Source organism: Aspergillus steynii (genome assembly GCF_002849105.1).
Source record: "Aspergillus steynii IBT 23096 chromosome Unknown P170scaffold_4, whole genome shotgun sequence".
Classification (NCBI taxonomy): Eukaryota; Fungi; Ascomycota; class Eurotiomycetes; order Eurotiales; family Aspergillaceae; genus Aspergillus; species Aspergillus steynii.
In genome coordinates, this window is record NW_020194401.1 from 3,128,942 (window position 1) to 3,147,540 (window position 18,599).

General features: G+C 51.8%; 9 protein-coding genes across 9 annotated transcripts; 2 read left to right on the top strand and 7 right to left on the bottom strand.

Moving 5' to 3' along the window:
• Positions 1-513: 513 nt before the first annotated feature.
• P170DRAFT_356386 (uncharacterized protein) lies at positions 514-1,896 on the bottom strand (the record flags this gene model as incomplete). Its single annotated transcript, XM_024844147.1, has 3 exons — positions 514-866; positions 972-1,526; positions 1,578-1,896. Coding segments are annotated over 3 exons (1,227 nt in total), but the record flags the coding sequence as incomplete, so codon positions are not given.
• A 702-nt stretch (positions 1,897-2,598) lies between these two features.
• Positions 2,599-4,739, bottom strand: P170DRAFT_510115 (uncharacterized protein; the record flags this gene model as incomplete). The annotated part of the gene is made up of 6 exons (XM_024854744.1): positions 2,599-3,818; positions 3,888-4,091; positions 4,144-4,155; positions 4,221-4,264; positions 4,340-4,564; positions 4,639-4,739. The coding sequence occupies 6 exons, from the start codon at positions 4,737-4,739 to the stop codon at positions 2,695-2,697; spliced, it is 1,710 nt and encodes a 569-aa protein (XP_024704886.1). The 3' UTR covers positions 2,599-2,694.
• A 675-nt stretch (positions 4,740-5,414) lies between these two features.
• On the bottom strand, positions 5,415-6,040 carry P170DRAFT_188995 (uncharacterized protein). The gene has a single exon (XM_024842697.1). The coding sequence runs from the start codon at positions 5,885-5,887 to the stop codon at positions 5,510-5,512; it is 378 nt and encodes a 125-aa protein (XP_024704887.1). The 5' UTR covers positions 5,888-6,040; the 3' UTR covers positions 5,415-5,509.
• A 171-nt stretch (positions 6,041-6,211) lies between these two features.
• P170DRAFT_356478 (RNA-binding protein) lies at positions 6,212-7,627 on the bottom strand (the record flags this gene model as incomplete). Its single annotated transcript, XM_024844152.1, has 4 exons — positions 6,212-6,977; positions 7,045-7,191; positions 7,247-7,351; positions 7,422-7,627. 4 exons carry the CDS (start codon positions 7,625-7,627, stop codon positions 6,212-6,214), a joined length of 1,224 nt encoding a protein of 407 aa, XP_024704888.1.
• A 3,159-nt stretch (positions 7,628-10,786) lies between these two features.
• Positions 10,787-11,902, top strand: P170DRAFT_437165 (uncharacterized protein). Its single transcript, XM_024849302.1, has one exon. It carries the CDS (start codon positions 11,142-11,144, stop codon positions 11,865-11,867), a length of 726 nt encoding a protein of 241 aa, XP_024704889.1. The 5' UTR covers positions 10,787-11,141; the 3' UTR covers positions 11,868-11,902.
• Positions 11,903-11,956: 54 nt separating this feature from the next.
• On the top strand, positions 11,957-12,728 carry P170DRAFT_189103 (uncharacterized protein). The gene has a single exon (XM_024842698.1). It carries the CDS (start codon positions 12,047-12,049, stop codon positions 12,617-12,619), a length of 573 nt encoding a protein of 190 aa, XP_024704890.1. The 5' UTR covers positions 11,957-12,046; the 3' UTR covers positions 12,620-12,728.
• P170DRAFT_437168 (general transcription factor IIH subunit TFB6 family) lies at positions 12,594-13,776 on the bottom strand. Its single transcript, XM_024849303.1, has 2 exons — positions 13,375-13,776; positions 12,594-13,267 (listed from the first exon to the last, which is right to left on the bottom strand). The coding sequence occupies exons 1-2, from the start codon at positions 13,706-13,708 to the stop codon at positions 12,759-12,761; spliced, it is 843 nt and encodes a 280-aa protein (XP_024704891.1). The 5' UTR covers positions 13,709-13,776; the 3' UTR covers positions 12,594-12,758.
• Positions 13,777-14,301: 525 nt separating this feature from the next.
• Positions 14,302-15,661, bottom strand: P170DRAFT_510118 (putative ribosomal small subunit assembly protein). Its single transcript, XM_024854745.1, has 2 exons — positions 14,443-15,661; positions 14,302-14,367 (listed from the first exon to the last, which is right to left on the bottom strand). Exons 1-2 carry the CDS (start codon positions 15,367-15,369, stop codon positions 14,359-14,361), a joined length of 936 nt encoding a protein of 311 aa, XP_024704892.1. The 5' UTR covers positions 15,370-15,661; the 3' UTR covers positions 14,302-14,358.
• An 887-nt stretch (positions 15,662-16,548) lies between these two features.
• On the bottom strand, positions 16,549-17,233 carry P170DRAFT_437169 (recombinase DMC1). The gene is made up of 5 exons (XM_024849304.1): positions 17,144-17,233; positions 17,051-17,087; positions 16,948-17,003; positions 16,798-16,893; positions 16,549-16,746 (listed from the first exon to the last, which is right to left on the bottom strand). Exons 1-5 carry the CDS (start codon positions 17,180-17,182, stop codon positions 16,630-16,632), a joined length of 345 nt encoding a protein of 114 aa, XP_024704893.1. The 5' UTR covers positions 17,183-17,233; the 3' UTR covers positions 16,549-16,629.
• Positions 17,234-18,599: the final 1,366 nt, after the last annotated feature.

The window sequence follows — 18,599 nt, forward strand, 5'->3', positions numbered from 1 at the left end:
TGATTCTCTTTTTTTCCTTTGTCTTTGTGCTTTTTTTTTTTCATGGCGTTACCCACGAGGTCTTGGTCTTCTTCCTTGACGACTCCTCTCTGGAAATGGTTTTATGAATTGAGAAGCTACTCGTGTTCATGTCTTGTTTCCGACTCGTCCTGCCTCAGTATTTTCTGTCTCGCGCTTCTGCTTGGCTTCCCCTTTTCTCTCCTTTTTTTTTTTTTTTTTTTTTTTTTTTTTTTCTTCTTTCTCTCTTAATCCTTTCCCTTCAGCTTTTCTCCTTGTCCTGGCTGCTGGAAACAAGAAAAACAGGAGACTACATTGTTCTCACAATACAGAAATCAACCAGCCCAAATCCAATCAATGTCTTCGCCATCATTTGTATCATTAATGGATCCTAAATGTTGGGAAAGAAAAGCATTTGTTAGCAGAATACCCTTCGGCACAGAAAGCGTCCATTGCCCACCGTTTTTCTTTTCTTTTCTTGGAAGGAATTGACGTAGTTCCCTAGAGTATGCTTACCTAGTCAATTTGCATCGAGTCAAGGTAACAACCTCTAGGCATCGCCCGTTTCAGAGCACGCGTTCCCCATTGCTCTCGGTCATGACGGGCCCTGGCCGCGGCTTTTTCTAACAGCATGTCCTCTTTCACCATATCGACAAGGTACCGAGCCACTCGCTCGGCACACATTTCTTCGATATCGCCGTAGGTGCAGTTCGCAAAGCAGACCTTCCCAATGGCCCCGGCACGAGCGAGGAACGGATCCTTCTGGAAGAATGCTGCGGCGTAGTAGTATCTCTCGGCGGCGGTAGTATTTTCATTTAATCGTTGGACTTGGATTTCGGGATATTCCAAAGAGAGAAGATGGCATATTCCTAGAAATACATAAGTTTGAACGGCCCCTCCAGCGTTGGAAGGACACAAAGATATGGATTATTAGCAACCATATCAGCATGTTGTTATCAACAGGGAGACGTTACTTCGAAGCCTTTCAATGTGACCTTCCACCCCCGCAAGCTTCTGTTTGATTTGCTGCGGGTTTACTGGCCATCTGCTCGTTTCTTTTTGGACAGGCACGTCGATTGTTGCAATCCTGCAGTTGAATACTGGAAGTAGGTTTGCGTTCTTCGACCACTGGCTGTTGTTTCGTAGCTGCTTTTTTCTTGCCCATGCTCTCTCACGGACGGCACGTAATCCATTGCATTCTCGTGTCATTCGTTTATAGGCGACTCTGGCATTTCGCTTGGGGTATCTTTCTGCGTATGAACGTAGTCCTGGGACGAGTTTCAGCAAATCCTTGTAGGAGTTCTGCAATGTGAGCGGCCCCAGCGCATTACGAAATGAACCTTGCGCCGATATCAGCGATTTGTGTAAAGCCCTCAGCGCTGTGGCGTTCTGCGACTCAGTCTCCTCGGGATAGGACTTGAGAGCTCCAAAGTATGTCACGCCCCCGACTTCAGCCTCGTGACGGTATCCCTTCCCATGGAAGTACTTCGTGTACTTTGGCGACTGAAGCCCATTGAAGAGGCAGTAATCTGAGTATGAACTGTTAGAAGGTCCAACCGACGATATGGTATGCATCTTACCGTGTAAAAGCTCAGTCCAGTTCCAATCAAGCCCAGGAGACCAGTCGATCGGCACTTTAGGGAGGATCCATTCAGGGTATTCAGCCCTAAGCCTATCCAGAGCCTCGCGACACACCTCCACTTTGGCCTTTTCTTGGGCCTCGTCGTCTTGTAACCTGGTGATTGAGTGGCCATATATGGTGAGCGTGACTCCCCAAGAGCTGCCCTGTCCAGTATTGGTAAAATGAAACCGAGGCAACAGGAGCTTCTTTATTGCAAGTACGCCAAAGTAGAAGAGTACGTCCTCGTTGTCTAAAGTCATAACATCAAGAGAGTCTAGCCGCAGGGGAGTGGTGTGGAACTATGCAAATAGTGCAGTTAGAGGGCACCAAGATGGGAGAATTGATTGAAACTTTTAGCATGGCGAGAGACAAACCTGGAAATGAGGTACTGCATTCAAACCATGGGTAATAGGCTCCGGATTCTGCCTCTCCTCTTCGTCGATTTCACTTTTCGAATCGGCAGGGGTAGGGGGACCATGCGTGGATGAAGATGATGATCTCAACGCGGAAAAGGATTGAACTAGATTGCAGTATGGGGAGGAGTCATACGCCCAGCGAGCAAAGCCCAATGGGTTGCAGAGTGAGGAAGAAAATGGAAGATTTGCAGGGATATTATCGTAAGAAGCTGGTACGCCGGAAAGCAAGCTATCGTTCGTGGATGCATGCTCCATGGAGGGATCTCAAGACCGAAAGAGGGAACTAGCAGAGTAGATCAACGGGGGAAGTCTTGCAGGGAGGAGAAGAGTGAGGTGGAAGAAAGGCAGAGCTGAGGAGAAGGAGAGGGTGTTGGGCAAGTCCCGCGTGGAGGGGGGCACCTTCTTCAATGGGATTGCAGAGCCAAGTTACGCCGGAGTCGCTGCGTGCACTAAAACCGTTGAAGACGATAAACAACTTCTGTGTTTTGTATGTATGGCTAAAAGAGAAATGAATAATACATGCGCTGGTAAAAGGCCATGACGACCTTCAGTGAGTGGAACTCGGGTCAAGTGACAAGTAGATGAATGCGTTGCATTCGGATAACGGAAGAAGAAACACAAAAGGAATAAACAAGAGCATCATCCCCAATAAAGATATCTTTAATCGATTGCAGCCACCTCAGCCGTGCTCCCCATGAGCTGAATGCTAGAATCGAGAAGTTCGTCCAAGCCGACTCGACGAACGAGATCGTCTGGTGCGGACAGCTCTTGCACAGGCGGGCATGAGACTGATTCCCCTTTCGAAGGCGTGATGATGCCCTCGCCGCGCGCGGAGCTCATAGACCGCTGTCTCCTAAATTCAGTTGGAGAGTCCATGTTCCCGCTCAAGCGCCTAACCGTCCGGGTCGGAGTGTTATTGAGTCTTTCGGTCTCCTTGCGCGGTGTTTCTCCGGCACTTTCGTTTTCCTTGTTGTCTTGGGACATTCCCTCCTTCCTGCTCTTGACATTCACATTGGGGCTGGCATGCAATTTGCTTGTTGCCGTAGTCTCTGCCAAAGGGTCCGGCAGGAGGCTAGACTTGATGCTAGACTCGGACGCGTTTCTAGTTCCGGCCTGGGAGATTTCCTTTAGAACGAACGACCGGCTGCCATCTCGGGTGTACGATGCCGAGCGCGCTTCGGCGGCAGCTGAGGGTTTGCTGCCCACCGGGGCCACGCTAGACGGAGTGTTGGTGGGCGCATGGGTGCCGCAGGCCAGGGGTTTTGGTGGGCTCAAACCCTGGACCAATTGGGCATATGCGTCCTCTTCAATCGGCGCGACGATGCTGGCGTGCTTACTGTGCTCGTAGCTAATGCCCGTCATGCTTGAGAGGGCCCGGCTCCCGGTCGTGCTCGAAACATAGTCTGGCATGGAAATGTCCTCCCAAGATGGTCTAGCACCGCGATGTCGAGCAGATGGGTCGAGCAAGTAAGGATCTATGAAAGCCTCCTGCATGAGAGGTGGCTCTTGGGGCGCCCATTTTGGTTCTCCCAGTCTGCTGGGCCATTGAGTCACAGGAGGCCCCTGATAGGATTTGTATTGCCAAGTACTCTGTGTAGCGGGATTGGCCATCTGGCCCACAGATGCGGCCTGCTGGGTGCTGTGCCTGGTTGGCGAGTGGGTGTGAGTATCCTCTGGTTCCTTCAATTCGCTGGCTCCACTCCCAGAGTTGTATTTGAAGAGACGAGGTTCACGAGTCCACATGCCAGCGTTTGGCCAGGCAATGCTAGAACACTCCAAGACATCTGTTTCCAGTAAAGAAAGAGGAGCAAAGTCAGAGTGAGCTCTCGAAGGGGGTTTCTAGACCGGCTTACGAAGAGGAGCATGCTGAAAAGAAAATGCCACAACTTCCTTGACTCTCTCAAACGGCGGAGTGCGGTGTGGTCGAGCGAAACCTTCGGAGACTACCACACGAATTCTTCCGTAGAGTTCGCCGGCATCCCAATATCGTTGTTCTAGAATCTCTTGATGAAAAGGAGGAAATCGCAGCGTGTCCTGGTTGCCAGTCTTGTCGACATCTAAGGGGTAGCACATTAGCAAGCATCTTCCCCGGGGGCAAGGAAGGTGTACAGGAGCTCAAGTCTATTTATTGGGTTCTCACCTGTTAGCGAGAGGGCCATGTACGTATGGGGGGTCTAACAGCTTACCGATCACATGGGGCCAGCTGGTCCTCTGACTGAAAACACTACCCCTGAGCAGGATCAAAGCCATTGTTAATTTATCCTCTCCATTGGAGTTGCTTTTGGGACGATTGTTGAAGACTCACGAGACACATAACCCGTCGATGAATATTCGGATTTCAAAAAGCGGGGCATCTTCAGGCTGTAACAGGCCTTCCATCAGTCGGCTGGGGCGAGGTTTTTCCCAGCTATGGACGGACACCCGGAAGGAGGTATTCGGGGCGATACTGGGGATGAATGTGGTGAGAACCGGCAACAACCCCAGGTTGCCTTGGGGCAAATAATGCGAGGCCGGATTGACGAGCCCAGGACTATGTAGGTATGGGGATTCTGTGCGCGAAGTAAGTCAGCGTGCACTTCCCTGCAAGCGGGAAGAGGATAAAACCTGCCTGTGTCCTTGATCACGAAGCACTGGGTCTTGAACTCCTGCAGAGGCACCTTGGAGCTCTCTGGAAACAGAAGCACATCCCAGTTCTCGTAGCGCATCCTGCCTGATGTATGGATTCTGCTGCGGGATAAGATGCGAAACGACGTGTCTTAGGTCTTAGAATACTTAGGATATCAGAAGTAATGAAAACAGAGAAAAAAAGGCACACCGACAGAGGCGGGTGGGGAGGGGAAGTAGAAGGGAAGGACTGCCTTGGGCGCTGGATATCTATCAATCAACCACTTCGATCACGGGGCGTTCCTTCCGCATTGGACAGCGCGAAGCAGGCAAGAAAGAGGCAGGTGTGAACAAAAGCAAGTCCGACACGACCGACTATCTTCCATCCTATCTTGGTCCACATCAGTTATATCATAGGAAATTCACTATGTTCTGAAGACTATCTCGAGTTCAGAAGGGAATAAAAATGAAAAATAAAAACTCATGGCAGAACGAAGGGGGAATCATCCAGGAACAAACGCGACTGTCCGAAGGGTGTCCGAGAGAACTGGACACGCATTTACGGATGACAATGATACGAGAACGCCCATCTAGGAATCGCAACGTCATAAAAAGAGACCGCCGCCGACCTCCGAAGAACCGCATGCAGACAGGAAGCGGTCCTCAACCGAGAACTCCGTAAAGGGCGCGAAGGAACCCAGCAGACTTTCCAACCTCCCGAATAACTACAAGAACGAGTGCTCAATGGCAAGAGAAAGAAGGTCACCCATCTCGACATCGTCACACGACACCGATCGCTAGAAGCAGCAGCAACAAGAGAAGGCAGAAGAACAGACCTCGGGGAGATAGGCCACGAATTGACTGGCCAAACTCAGATGCACAACCACACAAGGAAACGGCGTCGCAAGGGAACAATACTGAGACGAGAAGCGGGGAGACCAAGAAAAGGAACAAAGCAATGTTGTACAGGCCGGTCTAGCAAAAAGGCATGACGTGGTATCCTCAATGCGGAACACAATTCAATTTGAACTTGATGGACTTTTCGCAGAATGCCTGCCCAAGGATAGAAGAAAGGAAGAAGACGAAAGAAAAAAAGCACGTGAACGATACGATTGGGTGTGTCATACGCATAACAAGAACCTAAGAGGAATATAACGAAAAGAAAATAAAAAGGGGGGAGATGAAATCGAAGAAAGAGAAAAGATTTGGGGGAAGACATTGAAAGTGGTAGATAGTGGAAGACGAGCATCAGAGCATCAGGTGAATGAAAATGGGGATAAAAAGGAAAACAGGATAAGATGAAACCATAAGCTCGGATCTTGCTAAAACGGAAGCGCTCACATATAATGAAGTACGTAGCACAGGAGGAAAAACGCCCATCAGGAGCTATAGAGGGGAACTTTCGCAGAGAGAAATAGCAGACTTAGGACACAAAAGACCCATCATTGGAAAATGACGCAAAAACTCCTGCTGTTGCTTTCAAAAAAAAGGAACGCTTTTTTTTTACTAGAAAGGTTCGTTAACAAGACTGGATATTTTTTTTTCTTCCCACTAGATGCGGATGGCAAGGATTTCAAGCAGTGTCTTCAGGGTGACCACCAACCTTCATAGGTGCAAAACCGCCGTACTGGTGGGCAGGGGGCATGCCCATAGAAGGGTACATCGGGGGCGGAGGGGGAGCAGGGCGGTAGGGGCTGCCGGCAGGGCCGGAGTTGTTCTGAGAGCGGCCCCAGCTGAGGCGCACACGCGAGTTACCGATGGGGTATCCCTGCATCTGGTTGATGGCCATTTCGGCAGCGTGGCGCTGGACGAACTGGACGAAACCGCAGCCCTTGCCAGGGGGGATCTTGACGTAGGTGATCTCGCCGAAGCCCTGGAAGAAAGAGCGGAGCTCATCCTCGGTGACGTAGCCGGAGAGTCCACCAACGAACACGGTGGTGTTGTTGGGGTCGGTGAACTGGTTCATGGGCTGGGGAGCACCGTAGAAGCCCATGGGAGGAGCACCCATAGGGGGGTACATGCCCGCGGGACCGGGCATACCCATGGCACCGGGGACAACGCCGGGACCCTTGTTCTTGGGGGTGGCGGTGGAGATGCGCATGGGACGGTTGCCGCAGTAAACGCCCTGCATCTCGCTCAGAGCGCGCTGCTGGTCGTTCTCGTCGGAGAAACGAACGAAACCGTAGCCACGGGACATGCCGCTGATGGGGTCAGTCATGATCTTGGCGGACTTGCAGGACGGGAAGCGGCTCTGGAAGAGAGAGACGAGAACGTATTCGTTGACTTCGGGGCCGAGGTCACCAACGAAGATGGAGTACTCGGGGCCACGGTCGTCACGGCTGTCGGACAAAATACACATCAGTCCCATTCGGATTGGAAAACCTCCTTCGAATCAAAATATCTTACCTGCGGTCGGCAAGACCACCACCAGTAGCCCAGTTCAGCTTGAAGAGGCGGTTGGTGTTGGGCATGGGGGTGCCGTTCAGGGACAGGGCCTTGGCAGCGGCGGCGGGAGAGGCAAAATCGACGAAGCAGTAGCCGGCATTGCTCCTACTACCATCATTAGGATCGCCTTCAAATCGGAAAGGTTCAATTCCCAGCTACTCACCCAGAGAACTTGTCGCGGATCATCTTGACATTGACCTGCTCGCCCATCTGGAACCACAGGTTGCGAACGAAGTTCTCGTCAATCCAAGGCTCAAGCTCGCCCATCCTATGGGGGGGAAAAAACACGGTCAGATCAGATATGCCACGTTGTGTGATGCCAAGGAAGTCATCCGTACCAGAGCGTAGTCTTGCCGTCGTTGCCCTGCGGGGGGACAGCGGCAGCCGTGGGTTCGCCGGGAGCAGGACCCTGGAAGGGAGCGGTGGTAGGGTCGGCCTGGCCGGTCATCGCCGTGTCCGCGGGAGCAGGAGCGCCGGGGGCGGCAGCGGCAGCGTCAGCCGCGGGGTGCTGGTTCTGGAAAGAATCGAAGTTCTGGAAAGACATATTGACGTGAAAATCCGATGTTCGTGAAGATGACTCCGAGAGCGGTATCTGCCCAAGGTTTCACTGTTAGCTCGAGTCCGCCGTGAATGGATGCGAATCGCTTCGTCGTCGCCAACTGAGCGCCCGGTGCGCGTACCTTAAGAAATTGCAAGCAAATGAGCAGAAATCCACACAAAAAACTTTTCTATTCCGAAAACGGTCCGTGCGACTGAAATCTCGTGGTAGTCGTCAAGGAGTGAACAGCGTATGATCGTTCAGCACTTGGAAAAGGACTGGGAGGGTATTTTCAATTCCTGCGGATATCCAAGAGATGAGAGTTAGTTTCCCTGTCCGGTCAAGTGAGAAAGTGGATGTCCAATGGTGACGTCCGTGACTGATCGATCAGATGAGAGCAAAGCAAAAGCAAAAACACAAAAGAAGAGTGGAAATGAAGAGAAAGTACGGGGCGATCCAAATCGCAGATGGAAACAGATTCGAGATTCAACGACAGACAATTCGCGAAAAGTGAATGGTTCCGACTCGCGAGCAAAGGACGGGATGAGTTGGTGGAAGAATCGTCAAGGCGGATGCAGCGTATCAGCCTTGCGCGGTGCTGCACTCTCGTTGCCAAGACCAGGATTCAGCTAGCGGCGCTTCAGGACGTGAGGGCATAACCGAAGGACTCGAATTTCGGACACAATTCAATTCTTCGGCAGATCAAGGGCCGAAGGCACGGCGCATTGTCGCGGAGATTGAAAGGCGTTCAGCAGGTCGCAGCCGCTTTCGTCGATAACTCGTCCCCGGATTCATCCTTCCCGATCGCGACCGTTCTCATCGGTCTGTGCCTGGGTCCTCGTTGATCCTGCACAAGGCCTATTGTAAAGCCGCGGCCGACAAAGGGGTTTCAGGGACCGCCGACCAACGGGAAACTCTCCATCGATCATCGAGTCACTCTCCGTAACCACGGCAAAATATCGATCGGCTGGCGCATCGAGCCCGCTGCTGAATCCAATCGGTCGGTCGAACACGAGGCAAAAAGGTGCGATGAGGTTCTCAACGGCAGGTAAGGCCACCCGCGCTATCGCAGCGACCCATGGAAAAGGGCATGGACCTCCGGCAACGCACCAAATAGGGGGGGCGAAAGGGAAGACGGCCCAAGGTTGGACGGTGTATGATCATCACGACACGGGAAGACAGGAGGCAAGAGATGGACGACCACGACGAAGCGACAGCAACGGCGAGACAAAAGGAGACGGACTTACCAAGCAATAGAAATGAAAAGCAAGCTCGTAAATAGTTTTCACAAAAAAAGAAAACGAGATGGGATGCGCTGGATTGACGTGGCGCAAAAGACAAGTAGTATGCGTTAAGACGTTATACTGGAGAAAATCGAGAGAACTCCGGCCAAATGAGGCGAGAACTAAAAAATAAAGAAAATAAAAAAGATAGAAAAGACACTGAAAGCGTTACTAAACTATCCGCAAAAACCGACTCCGTCTTTTCCGACAAGAACAAGAAGAAAGGAGAGGGAAGTATGAGGAAAGGGAAAAGAGAAAAAGGAAAAGGAAAAGAAGAGGGGTAGAAGAACTAGCAGATAATATTCTTCAGCGATGGAGGGGGAAAGGGAAAGGGAGGAGAGGAAAGAAAAATGGGAAGAATCCGCGAGAGAATAATGGATTGCTAGTACTAGGGCAGACCAAGGACGGCAGAAGCAGCAGAGCGATTAGACGAACGAACAAACGAAAATGGGAATTCAAATAAATTCGACAAATAATAATTCTTTTATTTTCTTTATTCGATTTTCTTTTTCTTTTTCTTTTTTCTGTTTTTTGTTCCCTTGGATCGTAATCCCAATGAAAAATACCGATTTCCAGGGGAGCAGCCAACAGGGCGCCAGCAGGAATACTCAGTAATACCTGAGGAACGGGCGAGGGAATGAGGGGCGAAAGCACTGCCAGCCGGTGGGACATGAAAGTTTGCCGACCACTGAAGCTGATTTTCTTTTTCTTTTTCTTTTTCTTTTTTTCTTTTTTTTTTTTTTTTTTTTTGGTCTGGTTGCACTGCTCGGCCCAGCAGAGGGAAAGCAGTGTAGATCTGGATTTACCGGGAATTCTGGCTCGACGGTATTCTGGTATGTAACCATCGGCAGTCATTAGGGTTGTCGTAATAGAATAGAAGAGGTGGAATGATTTAATTGGACTCGATGCATGTAATAACTAGACTACTCTGATTGAATTTCCAGCTACCAGCCATCCAATGGGTCTATCTCTGTATACTACAGAGTAGACATGAACGAGGGCAAGTACTCCGGAGTACGTAGTCCGATTCATTCAATACGCAGATCGGCAGTGAGCAGCGAATACACTTACAGCGGTACAGCGGTATTTAAAATACCCGATGACGGCCGCCGTCTGCAGGTTTGCAACCTGACATGATTCTTATTTCTCCCCACCTGCGCTATTCATTCAAAAGCAAGCCATGAACCCTTCTGGCATGACTTCGTTCTCATGGAGCAACCTTGCACGCGCTGCTGGCCTTCCTTCGTCGGACTTCCATTGTTCCAGAAACAACGTACCCCGGCTTTCCCACCGCAGCGTTGGGTATACACCACACACTATCCGCCGTAGGAACCCACCCTGCGATGCTCCATGAGGTCACCGTCACCCCAGGGGACTTCCGGCTGGATCCTTGCACCCGACAATGTTGTTTTAATAAGGATCTCTCAGCTTATGTAGGGGGTGGTCCCAGTGAGACAAGCGAGACAGCATGAGGAGCCTGAGTGGAGGGGAACCGTTGTTGTCCCCAGCCCTGTCGCCCAAAAGCAAGGGTCGGGAAAAGGCAAACCATGTAGGTATCATGGTTCCTGGTGACACTACCAACCGCGGATACACGGATTGGAGGGGAGGGGAGAACCAAGGCGACCTAGGGAAGCTCACCGCAGCAACTGACCAGGCAGAGGATCTTCCGGATTCGTGCTTCACGAGTCCCTAGCTGCAAGGACCGCGAGTGATGCGCACATGCAGCAGCAGAGAGGGTTTACGATGGATGTCGAGCAGGTTGAGGCTTGCGACTTGTTTTTCTTGTCTTTCTTTCTTTCTTTTTTTCTTTTTTTCTTTTTTTCTTTTTTTTTTCTTTTTTTTTTCCAAGGACTTTTTATTTTACAAAAATGTACTCCGTTGTATGGAGTACGGAGGAGAGTCCCTGGAGCATTCTTTCCAGGTCTTTTTTTTTTTTCCTCCGCCCATCAGACTCTGTGACTCGTCGAGTGCGCTTCGTGACCATGGGCCTTATCGTCATAAATGTGGCCGAGTCTCCGCCCATCGCAGGCAATACGCCGAGGTCATTCGCTGATCCCTTTCCGTTTGCGGGCACGCCAGTCAGCATTGTTTCCTTGGATCGCCCCGTCTTGCTCAGCTCACGACTGCAAAGCCCGCTCGAAACAGGGTGATTACAGGGAAGAGCTCACGAGTCAAGGGAGCTGAGAGGACGGCCGGGCAAAGTAAATTCAGGGCTCCACCCAGAGTGTCCCAGAACCATGGGATCGTGCAAGAGAAAGAAAGAAAGAGAAAGAGAAAGAGAAAGAGAGGAGAGAATGGAGAAAAAAAAATTACCAAGATGCGAGACGCAGCAAGGGCTCCTGCGTTTCATTAGGAAGACTAATTTACGCCGGGGTCTTTCATGCATGGAGCCCAGGGTATTAATACCTGGCATTATTACTACCCACCGAGATCCCAGATTCAAGCAGTTCGAGCTCACGGGAGTATTAATAGCAAACACGGGGTGGTCCAAGCTGCCATCTAGCGTTCTAGTGCCATCGCCACGGATTTGGGCGATATCACGCAGGGTCGACGGTGATGCCCAAAGCATTCGAGGCCAAAATTCCCCGGGCAGGATGGCTGAGGGTATTAATACTCCGTGCTTGGGCGAGGTTCTAGAAAGACCAGGACGTCTGGCGGCCAGAGAAAGGCGACCGGACGCGAGAAACGAAGCTAAAAGGACCCCCCCACCAAACCAGAGCCATGGAAAGGAACGGCTTTGTCGGCCTCATTGGCTGGAACGCTGCAACCGTTGGGGAGGGAAGGTGAACATTAAATTATTAATCTTACTGAAAAGTACTCCGGAAGTCGGCCTAAGGACAGTCAGTAGTCCATCTGCTCCGTACAGCAGGACGCGTACGCGACGCGATCGGAGGTCAGGAAGATCTGACATGACAATTGGATTATTTACAGAGACGGAGTACACTGATGAACATGCGCAGTAGGTAGAAGTTGGGGGTGGCAGGCGGGACTCTCTTCCCTTGCATCACAGATTCTTTAATGCCCTGGCGCCCGGTGATTCGACCGTGCCTTTGCTAGGGCTCGTCCCTTGCAGAGGCTCCTTCTGAGGCTTCAAGGAGTTCGGATCCCTTAGGATTGTGCACTCTCTCCCGGAGCCTGGATAATGCCTCATAGTCTCCGTCCATCTCGTAGGTACAGTATACAAGTAGCTTCCGGTAGATGGACCCTGGAACCATGGAACCGATCGTGCCCAACAACACCCAACAAGCCAGAGCTGCTGGTGCCGATTCCGTCTCATCCCACTCCGTCGCTACTTCGTGCTCTGGGAAACACTCTGAGAAGTACTCTAGGAAGCACAAGACCATCGGGAAGTCAAGAAAATGCGACCATTCCAATCCACCGTAAGATCAAGCACGATCCGCCCGCCTCCGAAACCTCGACCTGTTGCCATGTGGTTCCGGGTTCAAGCACGATGCTCATTTCTTTTCGTCCGCTGGATTTGCTGCCTCCGATCCACCTTTCTTCTGGTGTAAGCACTAACCCTGGCACTACGCCTTTTTTTTCTCTCTCTCAGGTCCCCACTCAGCTGAACTTTTTTTTTTTTCTTTCCTTACGTTCTTTCGTTTTCTTTCTGGTTCGTGTTAGTCTGTTAGACTCTGGAGATGGAACGCTTCGAACTGTAAAAAAAAATTGCGCGGTACGCGCCACTTCCGTGTTTCAAACCTCCAACTTATGAATCGATTAGTCATTAATGAAAGCTGGCATAAAGTCCGAATATGACTCCAGAAACCGTACTATATACATGTGCAGTCCAGTCCAGATCACCCTAAAAAACAACACCAACAAACAAGTAGAAAAGCGGACAAGAAGACACATCATAGCTGACAAGTCGCAGCATCGACGTCCTCGCCCGCCGCCATATTCTCATCACAGAACTCGCCCGCCCTTCCCAGCTCATCGCCCAGCAACTGGATGGTTTTCTCGTAGACGCGCGCCGTCTCCATTTCCCAGCGGCCGGGGGCGTCGACGTCGGCATACTCGCTCGTCCCGGTCCCGTAGACATCCTCCATCTCCTCGTCGTCGTCGCTGTCGTCGCTGTCCGCGGGCCCGTCGGCCGTCTCGCGGGCCTCGACCACCGTGACGCGACACGTCTCGGCAATGCTCTTGATGCGCACCTTCTCGGTCATGGAGACGACGTTGCGGCGCGTCTCGAAGCCCGCCAGCGGGGCGCCCGAGTCGGCGTCCTCGCCGGTGAGCAGCGACGCGAACACCGAGTCCAGCTTCCTGAGCAGCCGGAAGGTCGGCTTCGGAGAGAATGGGTAGTCCGGGAGATAGGTGTTTACCAGGACGGCGAGTGAGATGAGATAGGGTATTTGGAGGGATGCTGGGGGAGAGTCAGTTGTGCTCCGTGTGATTAAACACAAAATGACGTAGAGAGGAGGGGAAACCCGGTGAACACTGGACAGATGGGAGTGCAGGGTCACAACATACGAGTCCCACTAACCCAAAGCACATCGACGAGTCCCTCGATGTCTTTGGCCACTTCCTGGAAGCTCTCGTAGCCTCGCTCGGTCTGGGAGGCCGGCTGCGACGGATCCTCGTAGGCGCTGCTGAACTTCTTGGCATGGCGGCGGTTGATGGTCAAGACGACGCGGTCGACGTGGTTGATGACGGTCGTTTCCTTCGTGGACCCCGGGCGCAGCGGATGCGATCTTTGCTTGGGAAGAATGGACGGGGTGGCGGTGGATGATGATGGCGCGGGAGATGGAAGACTCGGCTGCATGAATCCCCCGGCGGTGCTGGGGATATCGGAAGTGGAGGCCATTGTGTGATGGACGGCTGTATCTCCAGTCCGTTTCACGGCAGTCTAATGTTATAGATTCTGTCCAGAACGCCAGTTAAGCTCTACATGTTGAGGCCGTGTGATGGAAGATGTCATGCCAAGCCTGAGTTGGTCCGTGCGGGATGTTCTGCATGGCCTGACAATCACAGGGAATGTCTGTTGCTGAGACTCGAAGGCTGACTGTGCTTAATGGCTTACGATGGGATACGATGGAAGTATTCTGGGTCTGTACAGCGACGCCAGGCGCTATATCAATCATTTCGGATTCAAATGTTCTATATGTCTAAGCAAAGAAAAGGTCGTACCTAGCCAGATGTCCATCATTAGCATCAAAACACTACCCAAGGCGAGATAGTAAGAGCAGAATAGTGAACATAGAGGTGCTTGCTTCAGAGTAGTGAGAAGATATGTTGTAACGCTGGTTTTTGCAGGCATGGCATGACATCGCATTGGAGTCTTGCTACTCTGGCCCCAGCGGACTCATCATTTGCAAGCGAATCAAAGAGGGGGAATCAACAGAAACAAATGCAAGACTCACATGGCCCGTTGATACAAATAACCCCCGCAGAACTTTTGGTTTAAATCCCTAAAACGCCTTGCTAAACGAATCGATGCTGACATGAGAGACCGCATTACTCCGGCTAGCCACTTGTTAGCCGTATTTTCGTCTGGAGAGAGAGAGAGGAGAGGTGTAGCCCAATAGCATCTAAACTCACCCTGATCTTCCCCTTGCGCTTCTTCAAATCGTCCAGTTTCTTCTTGTCCTCGTCGAACTGCTTGAGGAGTCGGTGCTGTCGTTCCTTTCTCTTCGCGCGCGACTGGAACCGGTAGAAATCCTCCAGACCCTGGTTCTTCTGCTTCTGCTTCTCCACCAGCGCCTTCGCCTCCTCCTCGTGCGCCGTCGACGTGAGCTTCGGCCCGCTGGTGACGGTGATGAACCCATCCTCGTCGGGCTCCTGCGCCGCGCGCGCCTCCTCGCGCTTCCTCACCTCCGCCACCTGCTCAAACACCGTCATGAAATCGTTCACCGTGCGCAGCAGCTCCGCCCGGGGCGGGAACCGCGCCTCCTCGTGGTGCAGGTACCGGGGGAGACCCAGCGCGGGCAACCGGTCCTCGATGCCGTCGGCCCAGACGACCACGGCGCCCTCCTTCTTGCGGTTCTTCGACGCCTTCTTGGCCGCCTTCACGCTGGCGTCCATGCTCGGCTTGTCGGCGAAGACGACGATGGCGTGCGCCCCGCTCTTCTGCAGCTGTCGGTCCCACGTCGAGGGCAGCTCGATGTCGTCGAGCTGGTTCTGGAGTTCGTCCGCCGTGACGCGCTTGCGTTTCTTGTTCTTCGACATGTTCCCCTGCGTGGCGACCTGCATGCTGCCTGCGGTCTTCTTCGTCGGGACGGCTTCGAATTCCACCCGTTCCACGCGGCCGGCGGAGAGCTGGGTGCCGAAGAGGTGGCGCAGGTGCAGCTCGGTCGTGTCTACGGGGACGTTGACCACGAAGAGGGAGCGAGGGGTGTCGGGGTCGGGGATTCGTGGCTCATGAGGGCGGAGGTAGAGGTAATGCGTGGCAGGTTTTGCAGATGGGGTTTCGGGGAGTTGGATCGGGAGGACTGTGTAGCCGGCGATTTCCTGTGGTTCTTTTTTCATTTTGCCGAAATTGTGGTGGAAATGACTTGAATCCTGGGGTGGTCAAGGATTCAGGATAAAACAGAAGCAAATGGTTAGAGGAAAGGGTGGGCGGCGCAGGAGAAAAAATATACTGAGAGATTTGCGCGGGAAATTTTATTTGAGCTTCGGAAGGCGGAGAAGATCCGCCATTGAAGATACGGAACTAAAATCAAACTAGATACTCGACAACAACTGGCATAACAACGCAAGGTCTGCGAATAAAAAAGAAAAAAGAAAAACACTCAATAACATGGGATTGAATATGACCGTTTCTTTTTCGTGAAATGGTTTAAATTCTTTGCATATCTTATCTGCTTCCTTCATAATTCGGACTGTTTCGCACTGGTCGAACTATATTTTCTCGGGATCATTGATTCCCCCGTTGGTAATCACGTACGTCGCCTCCTTCTCAGGACAATCTGTAACATGTTAGAATAACAACATAGACTCCCCAGTGGATACAAACCGGGGGAATCCTGGATCTTGGCCACTCGCTCTTCTCCACGACCCTTTCGGAGAAGCACACGAGTCGTAGAAGCATGCGCGAGAACATGTCCACCCACGGGTTTGCGGCCGTCGGCTCCAGCGAAAAGAGCACTCGCACCGGGGTCACTTTGCACCTGGTTTGTCTGTCTAGAGGATTAGGTATTCTCTCGCCAGATGGAAAGTGAGTGCCACTGACCATCAAAACACAGACGTTGAACTCTACATCCAGAACCCATGTTAAGCCATGCAGAGCGCTAAAATAGAACCGAACGAATATCCATACCTTCAGCCATATGAGCAAGCTTCATCAAGAACTGATTCAGCTTCTGCTGACGATCTGCAAGTTCTCCGCGTCCGCAGTAATCCACCCGGAAGCAGTTCATGATACTGTCAATGATCAAGAGCCGGTAGTCCCCTGCAGCAAACTCTTTGCTCAGGGTGTTGAGTAGCTCCAGCTGATGCTCGCTGTTCAGGGCTCGTGCATAGGCAATGTTTTCCTGGGTCGAGTCGGGATCGACGCCAAAGCGCTCTGCGATCTGGGCAATGCGCTCTGGTCTGAATGTGCCTTCGGTGTCGATGTAGGCCACCTTGCCATCCGCACCGCCCATTTCCTTGGGTAACTGTGCCACCACGGACATGGTATGAGATAGCTGGGTCTTTCCACAGCGAAACTCGCCGAATACTTCACTGATACTCATACTCTGAAAACCCCTATAAGTCTCGGTGGTCAGGAACACAGCCAGTCGAAGAATACTAGGTACCATACCCTCCTAGTATAGAATCGAACTGCTTGCTTCCTGTCGAGATCTTGACGACCCTCTTCCGCTGGTGGCATAGTTCCATGGCGGTGATGAAGCCGGATGCAGAGGGCTGACGGAACAGTCAACACGGCGTGGGAACTGGAACCGGAGGATGGCATACCAAGCATTTTTGAATTGCATCTTTGATCTTTTCGACTTTCACCTCGCTAAACCCTTTGATCTTCAACAAAGTCTTCCGGGTGGCCCCATGGACGGACTGAATAGACAATCAATAAAAAGAGCAGAGTATGAGTGGATAGGGACGCGGTACCGCCACAGTGTAGAAGCCATTCGCCTTCAGCTTCGTGATGTCTGCAACGCCGATTCCTGTTTGTTGTAAGTCCTCGTTGTGCATTCTGAAGAGTTGGATGTACCATGGGCTTGGATGGAATCGATATCCACGATGAAAACCTGTGGAATCTCACATTAGGCGAAGGGATTGGAAAGGCAAGGAAGGTTGACTCTACATCGTCGTCGAATTCGTCGCTCGAGTTAGATTCAGGCATGGCGTAGTTTCCGATGAAACCCTTTATTGAGAGATGAGAGGTTGATGTTGGATTCCTATCCGAAGGCAGGATGGGTTGGCAGGTCAAAGTGGAAGGGGAGGAAGATGGCCAGCATCACGGGACTCCAATCAAACCAAACAACAGACATTGCTCAGGCTCGGCTCACTTGCGCAGGAGCCGAAGAATCAACATCGTTCAAAGGCATATTCAAAGATTGGTAGACCTGTGCCATGTCCTACGTCCTACTTTGATGTGAACTCTCCAATGCAGAGACAACCACAGTTTAATCCGACTAACTTCAACTCGAGGCAGCTTTTGTTTGTTGAGATTTGATATTTTTTGCTTCCAAATCGACGAATATCAGGAGAATATAGTACGAAAAGATGAGGAGGTAGCCACCGCGCCAGGTACCATTCTTCACTCACTCACGATCCTCAGCACAAACAGACCCATCCGTACTACCTCGAAGCCTTCTTCCCATGCATATCCACGCCGCTTGCGTCAGTCCACCTATGTCTCTCCTGCTCAATTAACCCGTCGCATCGCCTCGTCTCCTTCTTTTCTTGCCGCACCTATAATTCAAATGAGAGAGATACCCGAGGAGAACAAATAGACGCCAATCATAAGAACCTGAGCCGTGTATAGGATCCAAGCCGTAAAAGGAACCTTAGACATCGTGAAACTTTTTGTTCGTCGTATACATAATAGGAATAGAAAAAGGCCGGTGCCGAAACCTGAAACATTGGGGGGTGTAATATATGCAAAGGAAGAAACATGGGAGAAGAAGAATTCAAGACCGAGGTCGGCAGACCCGAATACAGAAAATAAACACAAATGGGAAAAAGATCAAACCAGGCTCCCTTGAAAGTATGCGGAAAATCAATCAAGGCGGAGAAAAAGAAAAGATATCGAAGAACGCCATTTATGCAACGGCGGTGGTGGGAGCCGCAGCCGCAACGGGAGCAGCCTCGGTGGCCTCAACGGCAGCGGCAGCAGGAGCGGCCGGAGCAGCACCGGCGTTGGCCTCAGCAGGCTGAGCAGAGGCCTCGTTGTTGGGGCAATCCCGAGAGATGTGACCGGCCTGGGCGCACTTGTAGCAAACCTTGCCGGCAGAGCTCAAGGGACCGCCGTTGGGGGCAGTGCAGTCACGGGAGATGTGGCCCTGCGAGAGAATGAGCAAAAGTCTTTTTAGCGCAACAGACAAGCACGAGAGAACTTACAAGCTTGCCGCAAGCGTAGCACTTCATGGCCTGAGCTTGGCAGTCACGAGCGAAGTGGTTGGGACCACCACACTTGTAGCAAGTCGCGGCGCGAGGGTAACCGCCATATCCACCACGGAAACCACCCTGGAATCCACCACGGGGAGCACCGGCACCACGGCCGACAGGGGCACCAGCACCGGAAGCAGGGGCAGGGC

Excerpts from the sequence above, each read along its gene's own strand:
- P170DRAFT_188995 (XM_024842697.1), bottom strand. The coding sequence starts at position 5,887 with ATGCTCGTCTTCCACTATCTACCACTTTCAATGTCTTCCCCCAAATCT.
- P170DRAFT_437165 (XM_024849302.1), top strand. The coding sequence starts at position 11,142 with ATGGGATCGTGCAAGAGAAAGAAAGAAAGAGAAAGAGAAAGAGAAAGA.
- P170DRAFT_189103 (XM_024842698.1), top strand. The coding sequence starts at position 12,047 with ATGCCTCATAGTCTCCGTCCATCTCGTAGGTACAGTATACAAGTAGCT.
- P170DRAFT_437168 (XM_024849303.1), bottom strand. The coding sequence starts at position 13,708 with ATGGCCTCCACTTCCGATATCCCCAGCACCGCCGGGGGATTCATGCAG. Across the intron at positions 13,268-13,374 it reads GCTTTGGGTTAGTGGGACTC|CATCCCTCCAAATACCCTAT; the intron begins GTATGTTGTGAC and ends ACTCTCCCCCAG.
- P170DRAFT_510118 (XM_024854745.1), bottom strand. The coding sequence starts at position 15,369 with ATGAAAAAAGAACCACAGGAAATCGCCGGCTACACAGTCCTCCCGATC.
- P170DRAFT_437169 (XM_024849304.1), bottom strand. The coding sequence starts at position 17,182 with ATGCCTGAATCTAACTCGAGCGACGAATTCGACGACGAT. Across the intron at positions 17,004-17,050 it reads CGATTCCATCCAAGCCCATG|GAATCGGCGTTGCAGACATC; the intron begins GTACATCCAACT and ends TACAACAAACAG. Across the intron at positions 16,894-16,947 it reads ATGGCTTCTACACTGTGGCG|TCCGTCCATGGGGCCACCCG; the intron begins GTACCGCGTCCC and ends TTGTCTATTCAG.